The sequence below is a fragment of the Geotrypetes seraphini genome, chromosome 1 (genome assembly GCF_902459505.1).
Source record: "Geotrypetes seraphini chromosome 1, aGeoSer1.1, whole genome shotgun sequence".
Taxonomy (NCBI): Eukaryota; Metazoa; Chordata; class Amphibia; order Gymnophiona; family Dermophiidae; genus Geotrypetes; species Geotrypetes seraphini.
Genome location: NC_047084.1, coordinates 160352368 through 160372640, shown reverse-complemented (window position 1 = coordinate 160372640; position 20273 = coordinate 160352368). Strand labels below are relative to the sequence as shown.

General features: G+C 43.8%; 1 protein-coding gene across 2 annotated transcripts in view; it reads left to right on the top strand.

The window, feature by feature from the left end:
* The first annotated feature begins 559 nt into the window (after positions 1–559).
* Positions 560–20273, top strand: part of GATB (glutamyl-tRNA amidotransferase subunit B) — a 178691-nt gene continuing 158977 nt past the window's right edge. The window contains exon 1 of one of the 2 annotated variants that reach the window (XR_004539110.1): positions 560–792. Coding sequence is in view for 1 of the 2 variants with exons in the window: in XM_033940686.1 (XP_033796577.1) it covers positions 632–792 (161 nt within the window). In the remaining variant the exon portion in view is untranslated. The remainder of the gene's footprint in view (positions 793–20273) is intronic. The other variant, XM_033940686.1, reaches the window with a different exon arrangement.

The window sequence follows — 20273 nt, the reverse complement described above, 5'->3', positions numbered from 1 at the left end:
ATATAGCTTTGCTGCTGTATTCAACAGTGACGGAACCCTGAACCATCCCTGTGTAAGGGTCCACGGGGAGTACAAAAATGAACGAGCAAAGGGTAGGATCAAGGATTGGGGGAGAGGGAGGGGGGCTCACAGATTGTAAATTTTTCTCTATTAAAAGTTGTGAAATTATTTTCCTCTCAGCAGGTTACTCTAGCTCAGTCAGAACCAGGACTAGGTTCTGATAGCAAGTGTATTCGTTCAAAGAGGACTTTTCTTCAATTGAATTTCCCTTCTAACTTTTTTAGGTCAATTATTAAGTCCTTTGCTTTCCCCAGATCTGATTTAAAAAAAAAATTGTTATGCCAGTTTAACTGAATACTCAAACTTCCTATTTCTACATAGTTGGTTATAGCCTTTACAACCCTGTTAAACACACTACTGTACACTAGGAGGCGGCGCTTGACGTCAAATACGTCATTCAGGGCTATCGGAAGCGGGTCAGGCGGCGCCTTTTATGGCTATGCGGTTCCCCTTCCGGCGTTTCCAGCGCCAATTCGTAGACGGGAAGCCGCACGCCGGACTTCATTCCCCATAAGGCACTCGGAAGCGGGTAGCCAGGGGACGCCGTCCTGGAATCAGAACGCCGACGACTATGGCCTGCTCTGGGTTTTCGGAACGTTATCTGAAGCGGCTTCCCTTATTTACCATGGGACGTTCTCGCTGCCGTGTCTCCGTTCCTGCTCTAAGCCTTTTGAGGAGGGGAGTGCAGCAGCACGCGGCCATCGCGTCACCCCCACAGAGCCAGCCCAAAGGGTAGGCGGCTTTGCGCGCTTGCCCGCTAGCCGAGCGCCCTAGTTCGTGACCGCCTTTTAAGTCTTGTCGTGCGCGCGCGCGCGCCTCTGTTGTGCACGAGCCAGAGCTGGTTTTCGATACATCTGAGCTTGGTAGTAGCAGATAAGGGTCAGTGTCTTGGGTTTATTAATGGCAGTAGTATCTTGACTTCTTTACGATTCCTTTTATTAAAAGTACTTCTGTCATGTTAGTAGTATTCTTAATTAACCTTAGTCCCCATAACAGGTATCACAGCCTATAAGCATTATTTACGTTCCTTTCTGTTGGCAGAAAGAGCAGTTGTTGCCCTGGTTTTACAGCTTACAGTTTATCTGGTCTTCACTGGTTCATAATATAAAATAAGAGGCACAGAAGATGTCAAAACCAACCTCCAGTTACATATACTTTAATGGTGATTAGTCCAAAGTTCAAAAACAAGTCCTTGACATACAATATAAATATGGTCCCTTTGACATACAATATGGTCCCTTGTTTTTGAACTTTGGACTTTGGACTAATCACCATATGTAACTGGAGGTTGGTTTTGACATCTCCTGTCCCTCTTCTTTTGTGTTTCTGTTATACTTGGAGGCTTGGTACCTTCTTTTCTGTTTTTTTTCTCTCCATAATATAAAATACAATTATAAAATTACAACCAAAACAAACACACGCCCCTTTTATCAAGACAAGTTGGGGGAGGGGGGAGTTATTGCTGGCAGCTGCGGTTAAAAACTCTGACACTCATAGAATTCCTGTAAGCATCAGAGCTTTTACTGCAGTGGTCATCAATAAAACCCTAACGTGGCTTCATAAAAGGAGGCCTAAGCCACGGTAGAGGTTTCTACCGCGGTCCAGGGTGCTAAATGCTCTGATACTAATAGAATTCAATTGGAGCATTTAGCGCTCCCAGCTGCGGCAGAAACCTCTACCATGGCTTAGTAAAAGGGGGAGGGTGACAATTAAGAAAAGTAATTAAAAAATGGCCTTGTTAATTAAGCGCTCATAACTAATCCTGAAATTTAGGAAAATTCCTTACATACCAGAATCCTAAAGGCCAATTTTCCTGTTTTATTTATTTATCTGGATTAACATTAATCATGGGGGCCTTTTTATTAATAATGTGTGTTTAGACAGACTGTGTAAAACAAGAGTTGGGATCAATAAAAGTGGGTAATTGTAACATAGTAAATGACGGCAGATAAATACCTGAACGGTCCATTCAGTCAGTCCATAAGTTATACCCATTTAAAAAAATACATGATTAAATTAACTCGTCTCTTCTTTGATATTTCTGGGCCGTAGACTGTAAAGTCTGGTATTGTCCTAGGTTCCAAATGCTGAAGTTGCCATCCAAGCTCACTCCAGCCTATCCAACCATCCCGTTGTTTGTAGAACTTCTATCATGTTCTATCAAGTCTGGCCAGTAACCTCCTCATGTCCCACCCCAGCCCACCCTACACCGAATCACCATATATGGGATACACATCGTGCAAATCTGTCCAATACCGACCTTAGTTCTTTAATTTACATTCTTCATTTTCTAATTAGAGATCCTCTATTTTTATCCCACACTTTTTTAAATTCCATCACCATTTTCCTCTCTACCACTTCCCTCGGGAGGACATTCCAGGCATCTACCACCCTCTCCACGAAGAAGAATTTCCTAACATTGTTCCTAAGTCTTCCTAAACTAAACTAAACCTTAAGTTTATATACCGCATCATCTCCACAGATGTGGAGCTCGGCACGGTTTACAAGAACTTAAAATATAGGAAGAGAAGGAAAAAAAAAGGTTTACATGAACTTATATATAGGAGAGAAGAGTAAGAGGGGATAGAATTACATTTTAGTGAAAAGCCAGGTTTTCAGTTGCTTGCGGAATAATTGGAGGGAGCCCAGGTTCCGCAGCGGGTAGTAAGGTCGTTCCAAAGACCTGTGATTCTGAAGAGAAGGGATTTTCCCAGTTTGCCTGCATAGCGAATACCGTGTAGAGAGGGGAAGGATAATTTATACCTTTGGGCGAGTCTGGTAGAGTCAGGACTCGAGGAGTTATAAGATAATGGGATTAAGGGAGGAAGGATGCCGTGAATGATCTTAAAAGCCAGGCAGGAGCATTTGAAAGGGTTCTGGAAATCACTGGGAGCCAGTGAAGTTTGGCTAGGAGTGGGGAGACATGGTCGGAGTTGCGTTTTGCAAAGATCAACTTGGCTGCAGTATTGTGGAGTAGCTGGAGTCTTTGAAGACTTTGTTTTGATAGGCTTAAGTAGATGACATTGCAGTAGTCTAGAGAGCTGGCAGCAAAAATCCAGATTTTCAATACCGGGGCCTGAAATAATGCAGCTAAAAAAAACCCACTCACCACTGCCAGCAGAATATCTGCCCCTAAGTATCTCCTGCACTCATATTCTTTGAACAAGCTTAGGGTTACCAGACGTCCAGATTTAACCAGACATGTTCTCTTTTTAGAGGACAGTCCAGGTGTCCAGACGACTTTCAAAATCCAGCACTTTGGGTTTTAAAAAGCTGTAGAGATCGGGGCCATGTCTGGATTGTATCTGCGCATCCAGACTTGGCCCAAAGAGATGAGGTTTGAATAGGGCTGGGGTTGGGGAGCAGAATGGGGCAGGGTGTGGCTGGGGAAGAATGAGGTGGAGCCATGTGGCCTCTTTTTCCAGGTAAACTAAACTAAACCTTAAGTTTATATACCGCATCATCTCCATGGAAGTAGAGCTCGGCACAGTTTACAAGAACTTAAAAATGAGAAAGGGTAGGAAAAGGTATACATAAGTTTATAAATCGAGTGGAAAAGTAAGGGAAAAGAAATTACATGTTAGAGAAGAGCCAGGTTTTTAGCTGCTTGAGGAATAAATGGAGGGAGCTCAGGTTCCGCAGCGGGATAGTAAGGTCATTCCAGAGACCTGTGATTTTGAAAAGAAGTGATTTTCCCAGTTTACCTGCGTGGAGAATACCATGTAGGGAGGGGAAGGATAGTTTTAATTTTGGGGCGGTCCTGGTGGAGTCAGGGCACAAGGAGTTGAAAGAAAGTGGGATTAGGGAAGGAAGGATGCTGTGAATAATCTTAAAAGCCAGGCAAGAGCATTTGAATTGGACTCTGGAAATCACTGGGAGCCAATGAAGATTGGCCAGGAGTGAGGAGACGTGGTCAGATTTACGTTTTGCAAAAATCAGCTTGGCTGCCGTGTTCTGAATAAGCTGGAGTCTTTGGAGGCTTTTTTTGTTAAGCATAGGTAAATGGCATTACAATAGTCAAGTTTGGAGAGGATGATGGATTGGACAAGGACAGCGAAATCTAGTAACCCTAGGTAAACTGCTCTGACATGTTATGAAGTACAGAGTATACCAAACCTTGTAATAAACATAAACAGACTAAAGAACAGAGGGAAGTCAAAAAGAGACAGCAAGAGAAAATGGGAGACAAAGATGACAGAAAAAAAGAGACGTGTAGATACAAGCAGAAGCTGCAGAAAGGGAACAGGACAGAGGAAATAAGCAACATCGAGATGGCGAGAGAAAAAAAAGGAGCGAGACAGGGACAAACAGAGAAAAAATGAGAGACAACAGACGAGAGAAAGTATAAAATCAAAAAATTATGCCCTCTAGTTTTACCATTTTTTCTTCCTCTGGACCGCTTCAAGTCTTTCTATATCCTTCACCAGATACAGCCTCCAAAACTGAACACAGTACTCCAAGTGCAACCTCAACACCCTTCTTCTGCTGGTTACTTCGCTTTCTATACAGCCTAGCATCCTTCTGGCTACAGCCACCACCTTATCACACTGTTTAGATACCTTTAGATCCTCAGACACAATCACCTCAAGGTCCCTCTCTCTATTTGTGCTTATCAACCTCTCACCACATATGATTCCCTTGGATTTCTACCTCCCAAATGCATCACTCTGCACTTCTTCGCATTGAATTTTAGTTGCTAGACCATTCTACTCCCTCCAGGGTGTCCACTCTGTTACAAATCTTGGTATCATCCGAAAAAGGCCAACCTTACCTTCTAACCCTTCATCAGTGTTGCTCACAAACATATTGAACAGAATCGGTCCCAGCACCGATCCTTGAAGCACTCTGCTACTCACCTGACCCTCCTCTGAGCAAATTCCATTTACCACTACCCTCTGGCATCTGTCCATCAACCAGTTTCTAATTCAGTTCACCACTCTGGACCTTAACTTCAGCCCATGGAGTTTGTTTAAGAGCTTTCTATGAGGAACCGTATCAAAGGCTTTGCTGAAATCTTAAGTAAATTACATCTAGTGCACGTCCTTGATCCAAGTCTGGTCACCCAGTCAAAGAATTCAATCAGATTCATTTGGCACAATTTACCTTTAGTAAACCCATGTTGCCTTGGATCTTGTAATCCATTAGATTCTAAGAATTTCACTATCCTTTCCTTCATCAACGTTTCCATTATTTTTCCAATAACTGAAGTGAGGCTTACCGGCCTGTAGTTTCCCGCTTCATCTCTACAACCACTTTTATGAAGAGGGACCACATCCGCTCTTCTCCAGTCCCGCGGAACCTCTCCCGTCTCTAAAGATTTATTGAACAAATCTTTACGAGGACCCGCTAGAACCTCTCAGAGCTCCCTCAATATCCTGGGATGGATCCCGTCTGGTCCCATAGCTTTGTGCACCTTCAGTTTTTCAAGTTGTTCATAAACACTTTCCTCTGTGAATGGTGCAGCATCCATTCCATTCTCAGGTGTAACTTTGCTGACCAATTGCAGTCCTTCTCCATGTTTTTCTTCTGTGAACACCAAACAGAAGTATTTGTTTAGCACATTTGCTTTTTCCTCATCACTCTCCACATAGCAGTTCGTACCTTCTTTCAGTCTTGTAATTCTATTTTTTGTCTTCCTCCTTTCACTAATATACCTGAAAAAATCTGTGTCTCCCTTTCTTATATTTATACCATTTGCTTTTCTGCTCGCGCTTTTGCCAGATGTATCTCTTTCTTGACTTCCTTCAGTTTCATCTGATATTCCTTTCTGTACTCCTCTTCTTGAGTTTTTTTAAATTTCACGAATGCCAATTCTTTTGCCTTTATTTTTTCCGCCACTAGTTTGGAGAACCATACCGGTTTCCTTTTTCTCTTATTTGTATTTTTTTTCACATAAAGGTCAGTAGCTCTGTTTTTTCCACTTTCCTTATATCTTCTCATCCAATCAGCTCTTTCTTCAGGTACTCTCCCATGCTACTAAAGTCCGCATGTTTAAAATCCAGGACTTTAAGTTTTGTGTGGCCATCCTCCTCTTTGGCTGTTATATCGAACCAAACTATGATGATCACTACTTACCAGGTGAGCGCCCACTCAGACATTAGAGACGTCTTCACCATTTGTGTGCACCAGATCCAGTATCGCTTTTTCCCTCGTGGTTCCATCACCATTTGTCTGAAAGGAGCCCCTTGAAAGGCATCCACAATCTCTCTACTTCTTTCCAATTCCGCAGATGGAACTTTCCACTCTGCATCCAGCAGGTTGAAATCTCCCAGCAACAGCACCTCTCCTTTCTTTCCCAACTTTTGAATATCCGTAATCAGATCTTTGTCAATTTGCTGCAATTGAGTCAGAGATCTGTAGACAACACCCAAGTGGATAGAAGTTCTGTTTTCTCTTTTCAAAACAATCCATATCGCTTCTTTCTTTCCCCTGCATTTCAATCGCTTAGATATCTGTCTTTACACAGAGAGCTACTCGTCCACCTTTTCAGCCATCTCTGTCCTTTCTAAAAAGATTATAGCCTGGTATGTTGGTGTCCCATCCATGGGAATCAGTGAATCATGTCTCTGTGATAGCAACAATATCCAAGTCTGCCTCTAACATCGGGGCTTGCAGATCCTGATTTTTGTTGCTTAGACTGTGAGCATTTGCGGTCATTGCTTTCCAGCTACTATTCCGCAGCAATCTCCTATTTTGTATAGTTTTTAATTTCAGCTCATTTCCTGTTGCATCACTAGGAAGTGACTTGCTAATGTTATTTTCATTGCTATCTTTATCATCATCAAATCTTGTCTTTTGCTGGGGGTGGTCACCGGAAGTAATCTCCATACATACGCCACCCCCCACCTTCTAGTTTAAATGCTTAGAAACATATTGCCTGAATTTCTCAGCTAGGATTCTTTTTCCTGCAATGATAAGGTGCAGCCCATCATTACAATTGGCCTCAGAAGGCATAGGGAGATTTGCAAGCCAGTTGCCTTGGTCATTAACCCTTGAATTCTATATATTGCACCAAAAGTTGTGTGCTGAAATTTTGGGCATGTGCCAAGATGTGCACACAACTGAATTGATTAGCAGACCTTTAAATAGTAAATAATTCAGTGCTAACAATTACTGCAGTTATTTGGTTTTGATTGGCAGTTGCACGTGCATCTTGTTGTGTGTTATTCTCTAAAGATCTATGGGCAACTTTTATAGCATGTATCTGATTAGGGGTCATGGCCAGGGGCCTGTCAAAGGCACCAGCTAGGTTGATCTGTGTCTGTTAGGCACCCAGGAGCATTCACGGATTTTATCCAACACTGTTAGAACATAAGAACATAAGAATTGCCATCTCCGGATCAGACCCATGGTCCATCGAGTCCGGCGATCCGCACACGCGGAGGCCCAGTCAGGTATACACCTGATTGTTCTAATCACCCATATCTCTCTATGCCTCTCATAAGGAGATGTGCATCTAATTTGCCTTTGAATCCTAGCACAGTGGATTCCTTAATAACCTCCTGTGGAAGAGCATTCCATGCGTCCACCACTCGCTGCGTAAAGCAGAACTTCCTGACATTTGTCCTGGACTTGTCACCCCTTAGCTTCAAACCATGTCCTCTTGTCCGTGTCACATTGGACAATGTAAATAATTTTTTTTCTGCTCTATTTTATCGATGTCTTTCAGTATTTTGAACGTCTCTATCATGTCCCCTCGCAGCCTCCTCTTCTCAAGGGAGAACAATCCTAGTTTCTTGAGTCGTTCCTCATATTCCAATTTCTCCATACCTCTTATTAGTTTCGTTGCTCGTCTCTGCACCCTCTCCAGCAGTTTTATATCCTTCTTTAGGTTGGGAGACCAATGTTGTACACAGTATTCCAAGTGTGGTCTGACCATTGCTCTATAAAGCGGCATTATGACTTTCTCCGATCTACTCGTGATTCCTTTCTTTATCATGCCCAACATTCTGTTTGCTTTCTTTGCCGCTGCCGCACATTGTGCCGACGGCTTCAGGGTCCTATCTATCAGTACACCCAGGTCCTTTTCTTGTTCGCTCTTACCCAGAGTTGCTCCTGACATTCTATACTCGTGTTCCTTATTCTTACTACCTAAATGCATTACTTTGCATTTCTCCACGTTGAACTTCATCTGCCATTGCTCTGCCCATTTCTCTAGCTGTTGTAATCCATATGGTTCTCAACTAGTGAAGCATAGGACAACTTGGACCCCTGAGGAAGGAGTGTTTCTCCGAAACACGGACTGTGTTGGGTCCAGTCCCCATGCACACAAGAGCCATCTTTTGGAAAATATTTTATCGATTTTTAATAAAATTCCTGCAACTTGTACATTCCTCTCTGAAGTCTGTTTTTGTTTTTGGTTCTACTTGTTCACTGCAGATTCGTTGGATTTATCTTTGTTTTCATTGCTGTATTGAGCCAATAGTTGAAGCCACATCCATCCTGGGGCTGCCTCTGTCTCTGCTTGACACTGTTCTCCCAAGCCTTTAAGTTTTGTGGCTCAATGCTCCCAGGCCACTGGAATAACATTGCTTGTGAAATGGTTTGCAAGCAGTGTTACTTAGTTAACACTGGCAACCCACACCTCACATGACCTACCATCATTCTGTGGCAGCCCTCATAAGTCATTTGCAGCTTGCGTGCAGGGAAGCTACCATAAAAAGCATTGAACAAATGCAAACATCATATTCCTGGTACTCAAGAAGACGGGAGATCTGCGTCCTGTCCTGGACCTCCGTGCTCTGAACAAGTTTCTGGTCAGGGAACAGTTCAGAATACTCACCCTTCCTACTTGAACGAGGTGGACTGGCTGTGCTCACTGGACCTCAAGGAGGCATACATGCACATTCTGATACACCCGGCCTCTCGCCGGTATCTGAGATTCCGAGTGGGGGATCTCCATCTCCAGTATCGTGTTCTTCCCTTTGGCCTGGCGGCCTCTCCGAGGGTCTTCACAAAATGTCTAGTGGTGGTTGCTGCAGCCCTGCGTCTCCGCGGCCTGCAGGTGTTTCCCTACCTCGACGACTGGTTGATCAAAGCGTCATCTCGCCACGAAGTTCTGCGAGCGACGAATCAAACCATCTTGCTCCTTCAGAGCCTCGGCTTCGGGGTGAACTTCCCCAAGTCTCAGTTCTGCCCGTCCCAGTCTCTGGAATTTATCAGAGCGGTCCTGGACACGACTCGTCTCCGCTCCTTCTTGCGTCAACAGGAGGCCCTTTTTCGCTTATGCTGTAGGGTAGCCCATCTGTCCGCGGCCACGGCTCGGCTCATGATGGTCCTCCTAGGTCACATGGCCTCCACGGTTCACGTGACTCCTTTTGCCAGACTTCACTTCCGTATTCCTCAATGGACTCTAGCGTCACAATGGACGTGACTCCTTTGTTGAGGCAGTCTCTCTGTTAGTGGATGCTCTCTTCCAATCTTTCCAGAGGTTTTCTGTTTCATGCTCCTCCTCCGCAGAAGGTCCTGACTATGGACTCATCGGCCTATGCTTAGGGGGCTCATCTGGACGGTCTTCGCACTCAGGATCTTTGGTCCAGTGCCGACCGACTTTGTCACATCAATCTGCTGGAGCTTCGAGCGATCTTCCTTGCCCTGAAGGCTTTTTGTCACCTGCTTCGCGACCGAGTGGTGCTGGTCCACACGGACAACCAGGTCGCCATGTATTATATCAACGAACGGGGTCCCTGTCCCTGTGCCAGGAGGCGATGCGGCTCTGGGATTGAGCCATCTGCTGCAACATATTCCTTCGAGCGGTCTACATTCAGGGCCAGCACAATTGTCTGGCGGACACGTTGAGTCGTCTTCTGCAGCCTCACGAATGGTCCATCCATTCCTTGACCCTGTGTCAGGTATTTGCTCATTGGGGGACTCCGGGTGTTGATCTGTTTGTGTCCCCCCACAATCACAAGTTACCCCGCTTCTGCTCCAGGGTCTACACCCCACTCAAACTCGAGGCGGATGCTTTCCTGCTGGATTGGACGAACCTGTTTCTGTATGCTTTCCTCCATTCCCTCTGATTCTGAAGACTCTCATCAGGCTCAAGTCCACGAGTGCCACCATGATTCTGATAGCTCCTCGGTGGCCCCGACAGCCGTGGTTCTCCCTCCTGTTACAACTCAGTTCCGGAGAGCCTCTTCTTCTGCCTGTTTTTCCTTCACTGCTTACGCAGCGTCGGGGTTCTCTACTTCATCCCAACCTACAGTCTCTACACTTAACGGCTTGGTTCCTTAAGACTTGATGCCCTCATTCCAGTTCTCCCAGCCTGTGCTGGATGTCCTGGAGGCGTCTTGGAAGGAGTCCACTCACAAATGTTATCATTAAAAGTGGCCCCGTTTTTTTTCCTGGTGTGCTACTCGACAGCAGGAACCACTGTCTGCCTCCTTATCTGCTGTCCTGGACTATCTGTTACACTTATCTGGCGCTGAACTCAAGTCCTCCTCGGTTTGAGTCCACCTTAGTGCCATTGTTGCTTTTCATCAGCCGATTGACGGGAAGCCTATTTCTGTTTTCCCGCTTCATGAAAGGCCTTCTCCACACTTCATCTGCCCTTAAGCCTCCTCCTGTGATTTGGGATCTTAACGTGGTCCTTGCTCGCTTAATGAAACCCCTGTTCGAGCCGCTAGCATGGGCTCACTCGAAGTATCTTACTTGGAAGGTTGTGTTTCTTATTGCTCTCACTTCTGACCATCGGGTCAGTGAGCTTCAAGCCTTGGTAGCGGACCCTCCTTTCACTGTCTTCCATCATGATAAGGTGGTTCTCCATACCCATCCTAAGTTCTTGCCTAAGGTTGTTTCTGAGTTTCACATCTCCCTGTGTTTTTTCCGAAGCCCCATTCTCACCCTGGAGAAGTGGCTCTGCATTCTCTTGATTGTAAGCGTGCACTGGCCTTCTACTTGAAGCGCACCGCTCCTCATCATACTGCTCCCCAGCTGTTCATTTCCTTCGATCCTAATCGCTTGGGTCGTTCTGTTTCTAACAGGGCTGTGGAGTCGGAGTCGAGGAGTCGGAGTCGGAGGAAATTTCGGGTACCTGGAGTCGGAGTCAGAAGTACAAAAAACTGAGGAGTCGGAACATTTATCTACCGACTCCATTTTTGAACTTGGCATACCAATCACGAGTGATTCTTTCTGCTATAGCACCCACTATATACACAGCACGAATGTTACGAGCAGCTTCTGCGGCCTTAGAACCTTGATTAAAAGCAAAAAGAAGGTGGTGTCGAAAATGCTCATTTCTCTCAACTTGACATTCCATTTTAACGATCTGAAAATTAACCAGTGCTGTGGAGTCGGAGTCGGAGGAAATTTCGGGTACCTGGAGTCGGAGTCGGAGTCTGAAGTACAAAAAACTGAGGAGTCGGAGTCGGAACATTTATCTACCGACTCCACAGCCCTGGTTTCTAAGCGGACCATTTCTAACTGGTTGGCCGCTTGTATCTCTTTTTGTTACGCTCAGGCTGGTCTCTCCCTCCCGGGTCGAATCACTGGCCACAAGGTCAGAGCGATGGCGGCGTCTATTGCTTTCCTCCGCTCGACTCCACTTGAGGAAATCTGTAAGGCTGCCACTTGGTCCTCGGTTCATACGTTTACCTCGCACTACTGTCTGGATGCTTTTTCCATGCGTGATGGCCATTTTGGCCAGTCATTTTGCAAAATATGTTCTCCTAAATTTCCAACTCTCCCTCCATCCCATTCTGGTTAGTTTGGAGGTCTCCCACATGTAGAGAATATGCTGCCTGCTTGTCCTGGGATAAAGCACAGTTACTTACCGTAACAGGTGTTATCCAGGAACTGCAGGCAGATATTCTCGCAACCCACCCACCTCCCCGTGGTTGGCTTCTTTGCTAGCTATCTGAACTGAGGACACGCTGAGGAGACGCATGCCCTAGACCGGGAAGGAGGGGCAGGCATGCATGCGTGGGCCAATCGCAAGCTTGAAGGTCTTCAAGCAAGTCTGCTTGCGAAAACGTCCGCTAGGGGGCTCCGTCGGTGACGTCACCCACATGTAGAGAATTTCTGCCTGCTGTCCCTGGATAACACCTGTTACGGTAAGTAACTGTGCTTTCCTGATGTCTCTAAAGACACCCAGAGAAGAAGGCGAGAGTTTCTGCTGATGAGACCCGCAGTGACAGCTATAGGAGGAGTTTTCTTCTTACGATATCCCTGCAAGTACATAATCAGATATAAATCCTTCAAATATGTTTTTTATGATCCATTCCAGCTGACTGGATTTCTGTCTCTTAAACGCCTTGATAAAGAATAGGTGACAGCAATTCTAATGAAGATAACCTCCCCTCCCACCATTACAGGCTATTGCTTTATTGTTATTTTATTATTATTATTTAAGTACTTGCAAATTGGATATTAAATTGACTGTACGTTACTATGTGATATAACAAATAGATTATAGTTAGAGTACAAATAAGATTAAGTTAAATTTCAGGGATCTGAATACTTGGTTGGTGTTTTGGGGAGGAAGAGATTATTTAAGTGGAGGTTTTGGGGGAGAATTTATCTAGGAGGAGGGGGAAGGGTTGGGTTAAGATATCTGGATAAATTTTTTGAAAAGTAGGGTTTTGATTTATTTTCGAAAAGTTTTGAAGTCGCCCATTGCCGTCAACAGGTTGGAAATGGAGTGGTTAAGTTTTGCTGCTTGCGTCGCCAGAAGTTATCAAACATCTTTTTGCGCTGGGTGCCCTTGAGTTGAGGGAAGACAAAAGGGTTCGGAGTTCTTCTTTGTTTTGAGGTGAGGATCTGATTTAGGCGGTTGTTTAGATAGGGGGGGGCGGAGCCGTTTAATGCTTTGAATAATAGACAGTAGAATTTAAATTGAATTTGTGTTTGCATAGGTAGCTAGTGAGAGTCTAGGAAGGCAGTTGTAATATGATCATATTTTCTCAGGGAGTAAATCAGTGTGAGGGCAATGTTTTGTATAGTCTGAAGTTGTTTTATCATGTTGGCAAGACAAGGTAGATAGAGGGAATTGCAATAGTCCAGTAGACCTAAGACTAGGGATTGGACAATTAGCCTGAATTGTACTGGGTCGAAGAATTTTCTTATTTTACGTAGATTTCTCATAATTAAAAAAGCTTTCTGGGATGTTTTATTGATTTGGGACTGCATTGTGCAGCATCTGTCTATCGTTACTCCTAGGAGTTTGAGTTCGGGCTGTAATGGGTATTTGGTGTTTTTAATTTTCAGTTCTGTAATGGTGGGAGTTTTGGCCTTTTCGAGCAGAAGGAATTTTGTTTTATCTGAGTTTAGTTTCAGTTTGTGGTCTACCATCCATGCTGCATCTAGGGTTATTTCCAGTTTTGCTGTAGTGGTGGGCTCTAATGGGTCGAAGGAGAGGAGTATGGTGATGTCGTCTGCGTAGCTGAAGGATGTAACATTTAAGTTATCTAAAGTGGCTCCAAGGGAGGAAATAAAGAGGTTGAAGAGCGTAGGTGATAGAGGTGATCCTTGTGGAACTCCGCATGGGTTGGACCATGGTTCTGATTTGATATTATTGGACTTTACCCTGTAGGTTCTTGATTTGAGGAATCCTTGGAACCAATTGTAGACCTTGCCTGAGATCCCAATGGCGTCAAGTATCTGTAGCAGTATGGAGTGGTCGGCCAGGTCAAATGCTGCAGAGAGGTCAAGTTGGATTAGCATCATCTTTTTGCCTTTGCTAATTTGCTGTCGAGCTGTGTCTAGTAGTGTTACAAGTAGTATTTCTGTGCTGTGGTTGGTTCGAAATCCTGATTGTGAGGGGTGAAGTAGGTTATGGTCTTCCAGGTAGTTGGTGAGGTATTGTGCAACTAGACCTTCTATTATTTTAACGTATATAGGTATTGACTGACTTATACTGATCCAAGAAATATTATACTGATGTGGTTAGACCTATGAGTGCATGTTCTGTGGAATGATTTTTCCGAAAACCAGTTTGATTTTGGTGGAGGGCTTGAGTTTTGTCAAAATAGTCTGAAATTTGGTTAAATATGAGTTGTTCCATTACTTTTGCCAGAAATGGTAAGGTAGAAATTGGTCTGTAGTTAGAACAGTCTTGATTACTTTCTTTATTATTCTTTATCGCAGGATGAATTATAGAATGTTTCCAGGCTTCAGGCATGTAGCATTGTTCATAATTTAAGGATAAAAGGGCCAAAAATGGAAAAGTGTTGTTTCAAGAGACGTGGGGGGAAAGTATCACTGCTTGATCCTTTAGGATTCAGTGATTGCATAATGTGAAGGATGTCCTGTAAGGAAGGAAGAGAAAAGTGAGAGCAAGTTGAACATAAGTGATTAGGGATAAGGTCTTCCAGGCAGTTGGAGTTTTGAGATTTGTTATTTCTATACAGTGGTACCTCGGTTTACGAGTGCACCGGTTTGCGAGTGTTTTGCAAGACGAGCAAAACATTTGCAAAATTGGTGCCTCGGAAACCGAGCATGGCTCGATTTACGAGCATCCCCCTGCGATCCGGCACCCCCCCTGCCTCGAACCGGCACCTCCCTCCGCCACGATCCGACCCCCCCTCCGACACGATTAGGCACCCCCCCGCCACGATCCAACCCCTCCCGCCATGATTGGGCATCCCCCCGACACGATCCGACCCCCCCCTGACACAATTGGGCACCCCCCCTCCGCTTCTTACCCTCATCTGGGCACTCTTGAAGATCAGCCCTCTTCTGCTGGGCCTTGAGCATCTGAGCATGCTCAAGGCCTGCGAGTTCACGTTCTGTCGGGGGGGATGTCGGATCGTGGCAGGGGGGTGCCGGTCCGAGGCAGGGAGGTGCCGGATCGTAGGGGGGGTGCCTGATCGCAGGGGGGGACCTTCGAGGGGAGCAATGCCGGTTCTCGGGGGGGGGGAACGCATCAAAGCGAGTTTCCATTATTTCCTATGGGGAAACTCGCTTTGATAAACGAGCATTTTGGATTACGAGCATGGTCCTGGAACGGATTATACTCGTAATCCAAGGTACTACTGTAATGCCAAAAACAAGAAAGAAACTGCAGAATGGAATGTACAAGGTGCAGAAATCTTTATTTAAAGAGCATACAAAATTGTGATCCTTAAAAAATGGCTCTCATATACATGGAATACGGACCCAACATGGTCCGTGTTTCGGAGAAACACTCCTTTCTCAGGGGTCCGGGATGACCAATTTATCGCATGTAGAGAGTGAATGTGGAAAACAACATTGTGTTGAAATCATCAAAATTTTTGTTATCGGAAGCAAGAAATTCTCCTTCTGAGCAGATGCATAGGGTGAGTACAGCTACTGAAAGTAAAAGGAGATTTGTTGGATATTTCATTTCATTTTTTTAATTTCTATAATGCATCAGCCAAATAATAAAATTATTTGAGTTCAGTACAGTTTAACAAAAGAATTTAAACAGCCATTTCTGGGAACCTACAATATACAGGATGAAGAATTATATAAACAAAGACGTTAAAAGTGGAGTGGAGGAGTGGCCTAGTAGTTAGAACAGCTGCCTCAGCACCCTGAGGTTGTGAGTTTGATTCCCACTTCAGCTTCTTGTGATCCTGGGCAAGTCACCTGACACTTCATTGCTCCAGGTACAAAATAAGTACCTGTCTAAAATATGTAAGCTGCTTTGATTTTAACCACACACAGAAAAAGTGGTATACAAGTCCCCTCCCATTTATCCTAAAAATAAAAATACTGTTTTTTAGTTAAAATATTTTTTTAACATATAACAGAAGAACAGAATAATTTAGGTTCTATTCTGAGAAAAAGGGCAATGTATTCCATAACTTTACAGCTTGATAGGAAAATGTGGATGAAAACAGATGCTTATATTTTAAATTTTTAACAGATGGATAGTTCAGTCAATTTGGCTGTCTAGATTTTATAGTTTTACAATTTGTAGAATGTGTGGAAAGATGGAACGGAACCAAACAAAATACTATGCATAAACAAACAGCCTTTAAACACGATACATGCCTGTATTGGCAAACCAGTATATAATTCAGTTAATAATGGGGAGACATGATTGAATTTCCTAGCTGAATATATCATTCTCACAGTAGTTTCCATTATTTGAAGCATCATCCTAGCAAAGATTTGGCCCAGGACCTTGACTGAATCACTTCTTAAGTTCTATTGCTTTGTCCCGTTTGTGGCAGTGTATGTAGATTTACCGGTAAATCTTTTTATTAAGACACCATAACACAACATAGATTCCTAAAACATCATAAAGTACATATTGGCACTATCTACAAAACCTTTTGCAACCGTGCTTGATGCCTGTTCCTGAAAATATAAATGACAATCGATTTATAACCCCCAAATATCTGAAACTATCTACTAGTCTTATACTGCAATTATTTAGTGAAAAAATTTAGTTGAGGTGTTGCTTTATCTCCAGAGATACAACATACTATGGTCTAGCTCTTTTTAGTGTAAACCACCTAGAACTTTTGGTTATGGCGGTATAAAAGAATAAAGTTGTTATTATTATTATTAAAACCAATTTATGATCACTCAACCATTCTTCTGTTCTATTTAAGCTAGCCAAAAGAGGACCTAGATCTAACGTAGCAGGTGATAGTCTATAGACTAGTAGGATATCATCTGCATAAATATATGTACTACCGTATTTTTTGCTCCATAAGACGCACTTTTTTCTCTCCAAAAAATTGGTGGAAATAAGGATGCGTCTTATGGAGCGAATACCCAAACTACCACCCCCATTCCCTGGTTACCTTATTTAATTCTGGTGCCCTCCCTCGCTGGATGCGGCTGCCTCTCTAGCAGCAGAACGGCGCACAAGGCTGTCTGCCTGGTCAGCTGACACGGCTGCCTCCTCTTCCCTTTTCTAGCTGCAGAACGGTGCACAAGGCTGCCTGCCTGGTCCCGGCCGCTTTCATTCTCGTGGGAAGCAGCGTGGGACCAGGCAGGCAGCCTTGTGCGCCACTCTGCTGTTAGAGAAGGGAAGAGGAGGCAGATGCATCAGCCGACCTTGTGCACCGCTCTGCCGCTAGAGAAGCCACATCTCTACAGGAGCAGTAGCTTCCCCGCGGCCCGGGCCTGAGCAGTAGCTATCGGAACCGGAAGCTGCTGAGAGTCCCAGCATGGTGGCGCGACCCTGACGAGAGCGAGTGGCTATGGAAGTGGCTAGTTCCGGCCTCCTGCTCTCCTCCCTCCCTTTCCCCATGGCAGCGCTGGTTGTCACATCTGGGCCTCAGCCACCTCCACCGCTGTTACTCTGACTCCCTTCATGTTCGCCCTCGCCTCTTGCGGGACATGTCTAACCAAGGTTCCAGGAGGAAAATAAGGTACTGGGAGAGTTCGAAGGGGGCATGGGGGTCCCTGCCTGCTTGCCTCAGGGAGTGGGATGCCCTGCCTGCCTCGGGGTGGGGGGTGGGGATGAGGAGTACAAGAGGAAGGAAATGAAGCTTGACTGGAGGGAAAGAGAGCAAAGAAATGCTGAAGAAGGAGGGAGCATAGGGACAGGGATATGGAATAATGCTGGAAAGGGGAGGAATAAAGATACAGAGATGGTACACATGGATGATAAAGAAGAGAAGAAAGATTGTGCACATTGGGGGGCCCTTCCTATCTGCTTGCTTCGGGGTGGGGGGCCCTGCCTGTCACTAGGCCTTTAGGCCTGCCTGCCCTGTGCCCTGTCTCTGCCTACCACCAGAAGAGGGACAGGGTACAGAGCCTGGCAGGGAGGGGGGAACAGGGTGCAGAGCCTGGAAGGGAGAATTTGATTCAGAATGGGGTTTTTCTTGTTTTCCTCTAAAGCTTGGCTGCGTCTTATGGTCAGGTGCGTCTTATGGAGCAAAAATATGGTAATCCCTAATTCCTGGATTCGTCTTGCCAAAGGGCTCAGGAAAATATTAAATAAAACTGGCGATAGGACTGATCCTTGCGGTACCCCACAATCTAACGCTCTATCCTAAGATATTGATCCCTCAGTGACTACTCTAAAAGTACAACCTTGGAGAAATGCTGAAAACCAGTCCCAAACTACTCCTGTTAAACCAATCTCTTGTAAAAAATTTAATAAAATACCGTGGTCCACTAGATCAAACACTGAACTCAGGTCTAATGAAACTACCTTTGCAAAATTCCCCCATCCAAGATAGAATGAACCTCACTAAGAAAGCCTACTAACACTGTGTCCTACTATGCATTGACCGAAACCCCGCTTGCTTTGGGTCACGTATATTTGTTGATCCGATGTAAGACACCAGCTGTTCCAGAACTATCCTCTCTGTTAGTTTTGCTAAAAAGCAGAGTTTAGAAACTGGTCAATAGCTAGCTGGATTCAACATATCCAAATCTTTCTTCTTCAAAATTGGTTTCAAACATGCAGTTAACTCTCCACTATTTAGACTATTCTGTATCATTATTAAAGCTAAGGCCTTTAGACCATGTCTAGAACTTGAGAGCCATTTTGAAGGTACTGGATCTAAATCATAAAAAGTGACATGCATTTTACTAAATAATTTTTCCAGTTTAGTTAAAGATGATAATTGGAAAACTGACCAACTTGATTTTCCTAGAGATATACTTTTTTCTTCTGAATCAATCCTCAGTAGCTCCACTGATTCCTTTGCTTCTGGCATTATTTCAATCCTTTTATGTGTGACCCCATTTTTTAGAGTTGCAGCAATAGAAAATAGTTGCTTTGTTGGAACCCTCGCATTACTAATTTTTTGTAGAAAATAATCTCTCTTCGCTTTCTTTATTTCCCTATTATAAATATTTTGAATATTCTTACAACACCCCCCTAGCTGAACTTGTTCTCTTTTTCCAGACTCTTTCTGCCCTTCTTAACTGCCTCCTAAGTAACAGCAAACCCTCATGAAACCTTTTATTATTTTTTATCTTTGTTTTTTCATCTGACACCTGATGCTATTTCATCTAACACCTGATTCCAAGTTTCTGCCTGCTCCATTAATGGGGCCTCCTTAAAATCCAGGGGGGGGGAACTTAAGAAAGAAAGGTGAAATTTCATTTAATTCAAGAGAATGTAGTGGTCTGTATTTTTTTTTAACCCTTCTAACCCAAAATTATTATCAGATTGAACCTCCAATTTATATTCCAACTGATTACATAATGGTCACTCCAGTCTGGAAAGATGTAAAGACACAATGAGAATTTGTAATTAAGCTCTTTAAATGATGCTGTACAAAATAGTCCCATCATTTTTTAAGAATCCTCAAAAGCTATCTTCCGTGAACTCTTCATGCAGATCCTCCACCCATTGTTCCACCAAATTAATGTATGATATCTCCTCTGTTGTCTCACGCAATTCCATGTGATGAAATTTGAGGGGCACTTTGAGTTGAAATCCAAAAGTGTATGCTGTGGTTAGAACTTCTCCAACATCTAATAGAACAACAAGACCAGGGTGAACAGATGGATATAACATCATTATTGTAATCTTCAATGAGGGAGGTAGCTATTCCAGCTACCCTATTAGCTACGGTGGTATTATCACCAGATAAAAACTGGATTTTACAGCTTTATTTTAAGAATAGACATAAAGAATTTCTTGGATATAAAGTTCAAATATTTCCGAACGTGACAAGGGAAACTCAGAAACGAAGGAAGGAATTTTTGCTTCTTAAGTCTGGGGTTCGCTGCAATAGGGGCATCATTTCTTTTACGATATCCTTGCAAATGTATTGTAAAGTATAAATCTTGCAATTATATTTTCTTTGAACCCTCTCGGTTGACAGGATTTCTCTCCAAGAGGCGCCTTGAAGGGGAAAAAGAAAATCTTAATGCATAAATTTACTCTTGGTCCATTCTCATCTGACCGCCTAATTTGTAACTTGAATTCTTCTTTTTTCTTTTAAATTCTCACTCATGAACATCCTGGATCTTAATTTTGGGACTTTAATTTGATTGAGTAAAATTGTAATTTTGTTATATAAATGTTACTTCTTTTGTTTTTATAACATGTTGACTTAATCATACTCTGTACAAGAAGTTTATTCTTGATAATATGTTTAAAATATAAAAAAAAAAAAAAAAAAGAACTCGCACATAATCTGTCAAAGAAGCTCTGGGCATATTATACTAATAATGATGAAGCTGCCTGTATGCAAAGTGAAACATAGAAAGATGGATGGCAGATAAAGGCCAAATGGCCCACCCACTTGCCCATCTACAGCATTCACTATCTCCTCCTCTCCCTAAGAGATCCCATGTGCCTGTCCCATGCTTTCTTGAATTCAGACTGT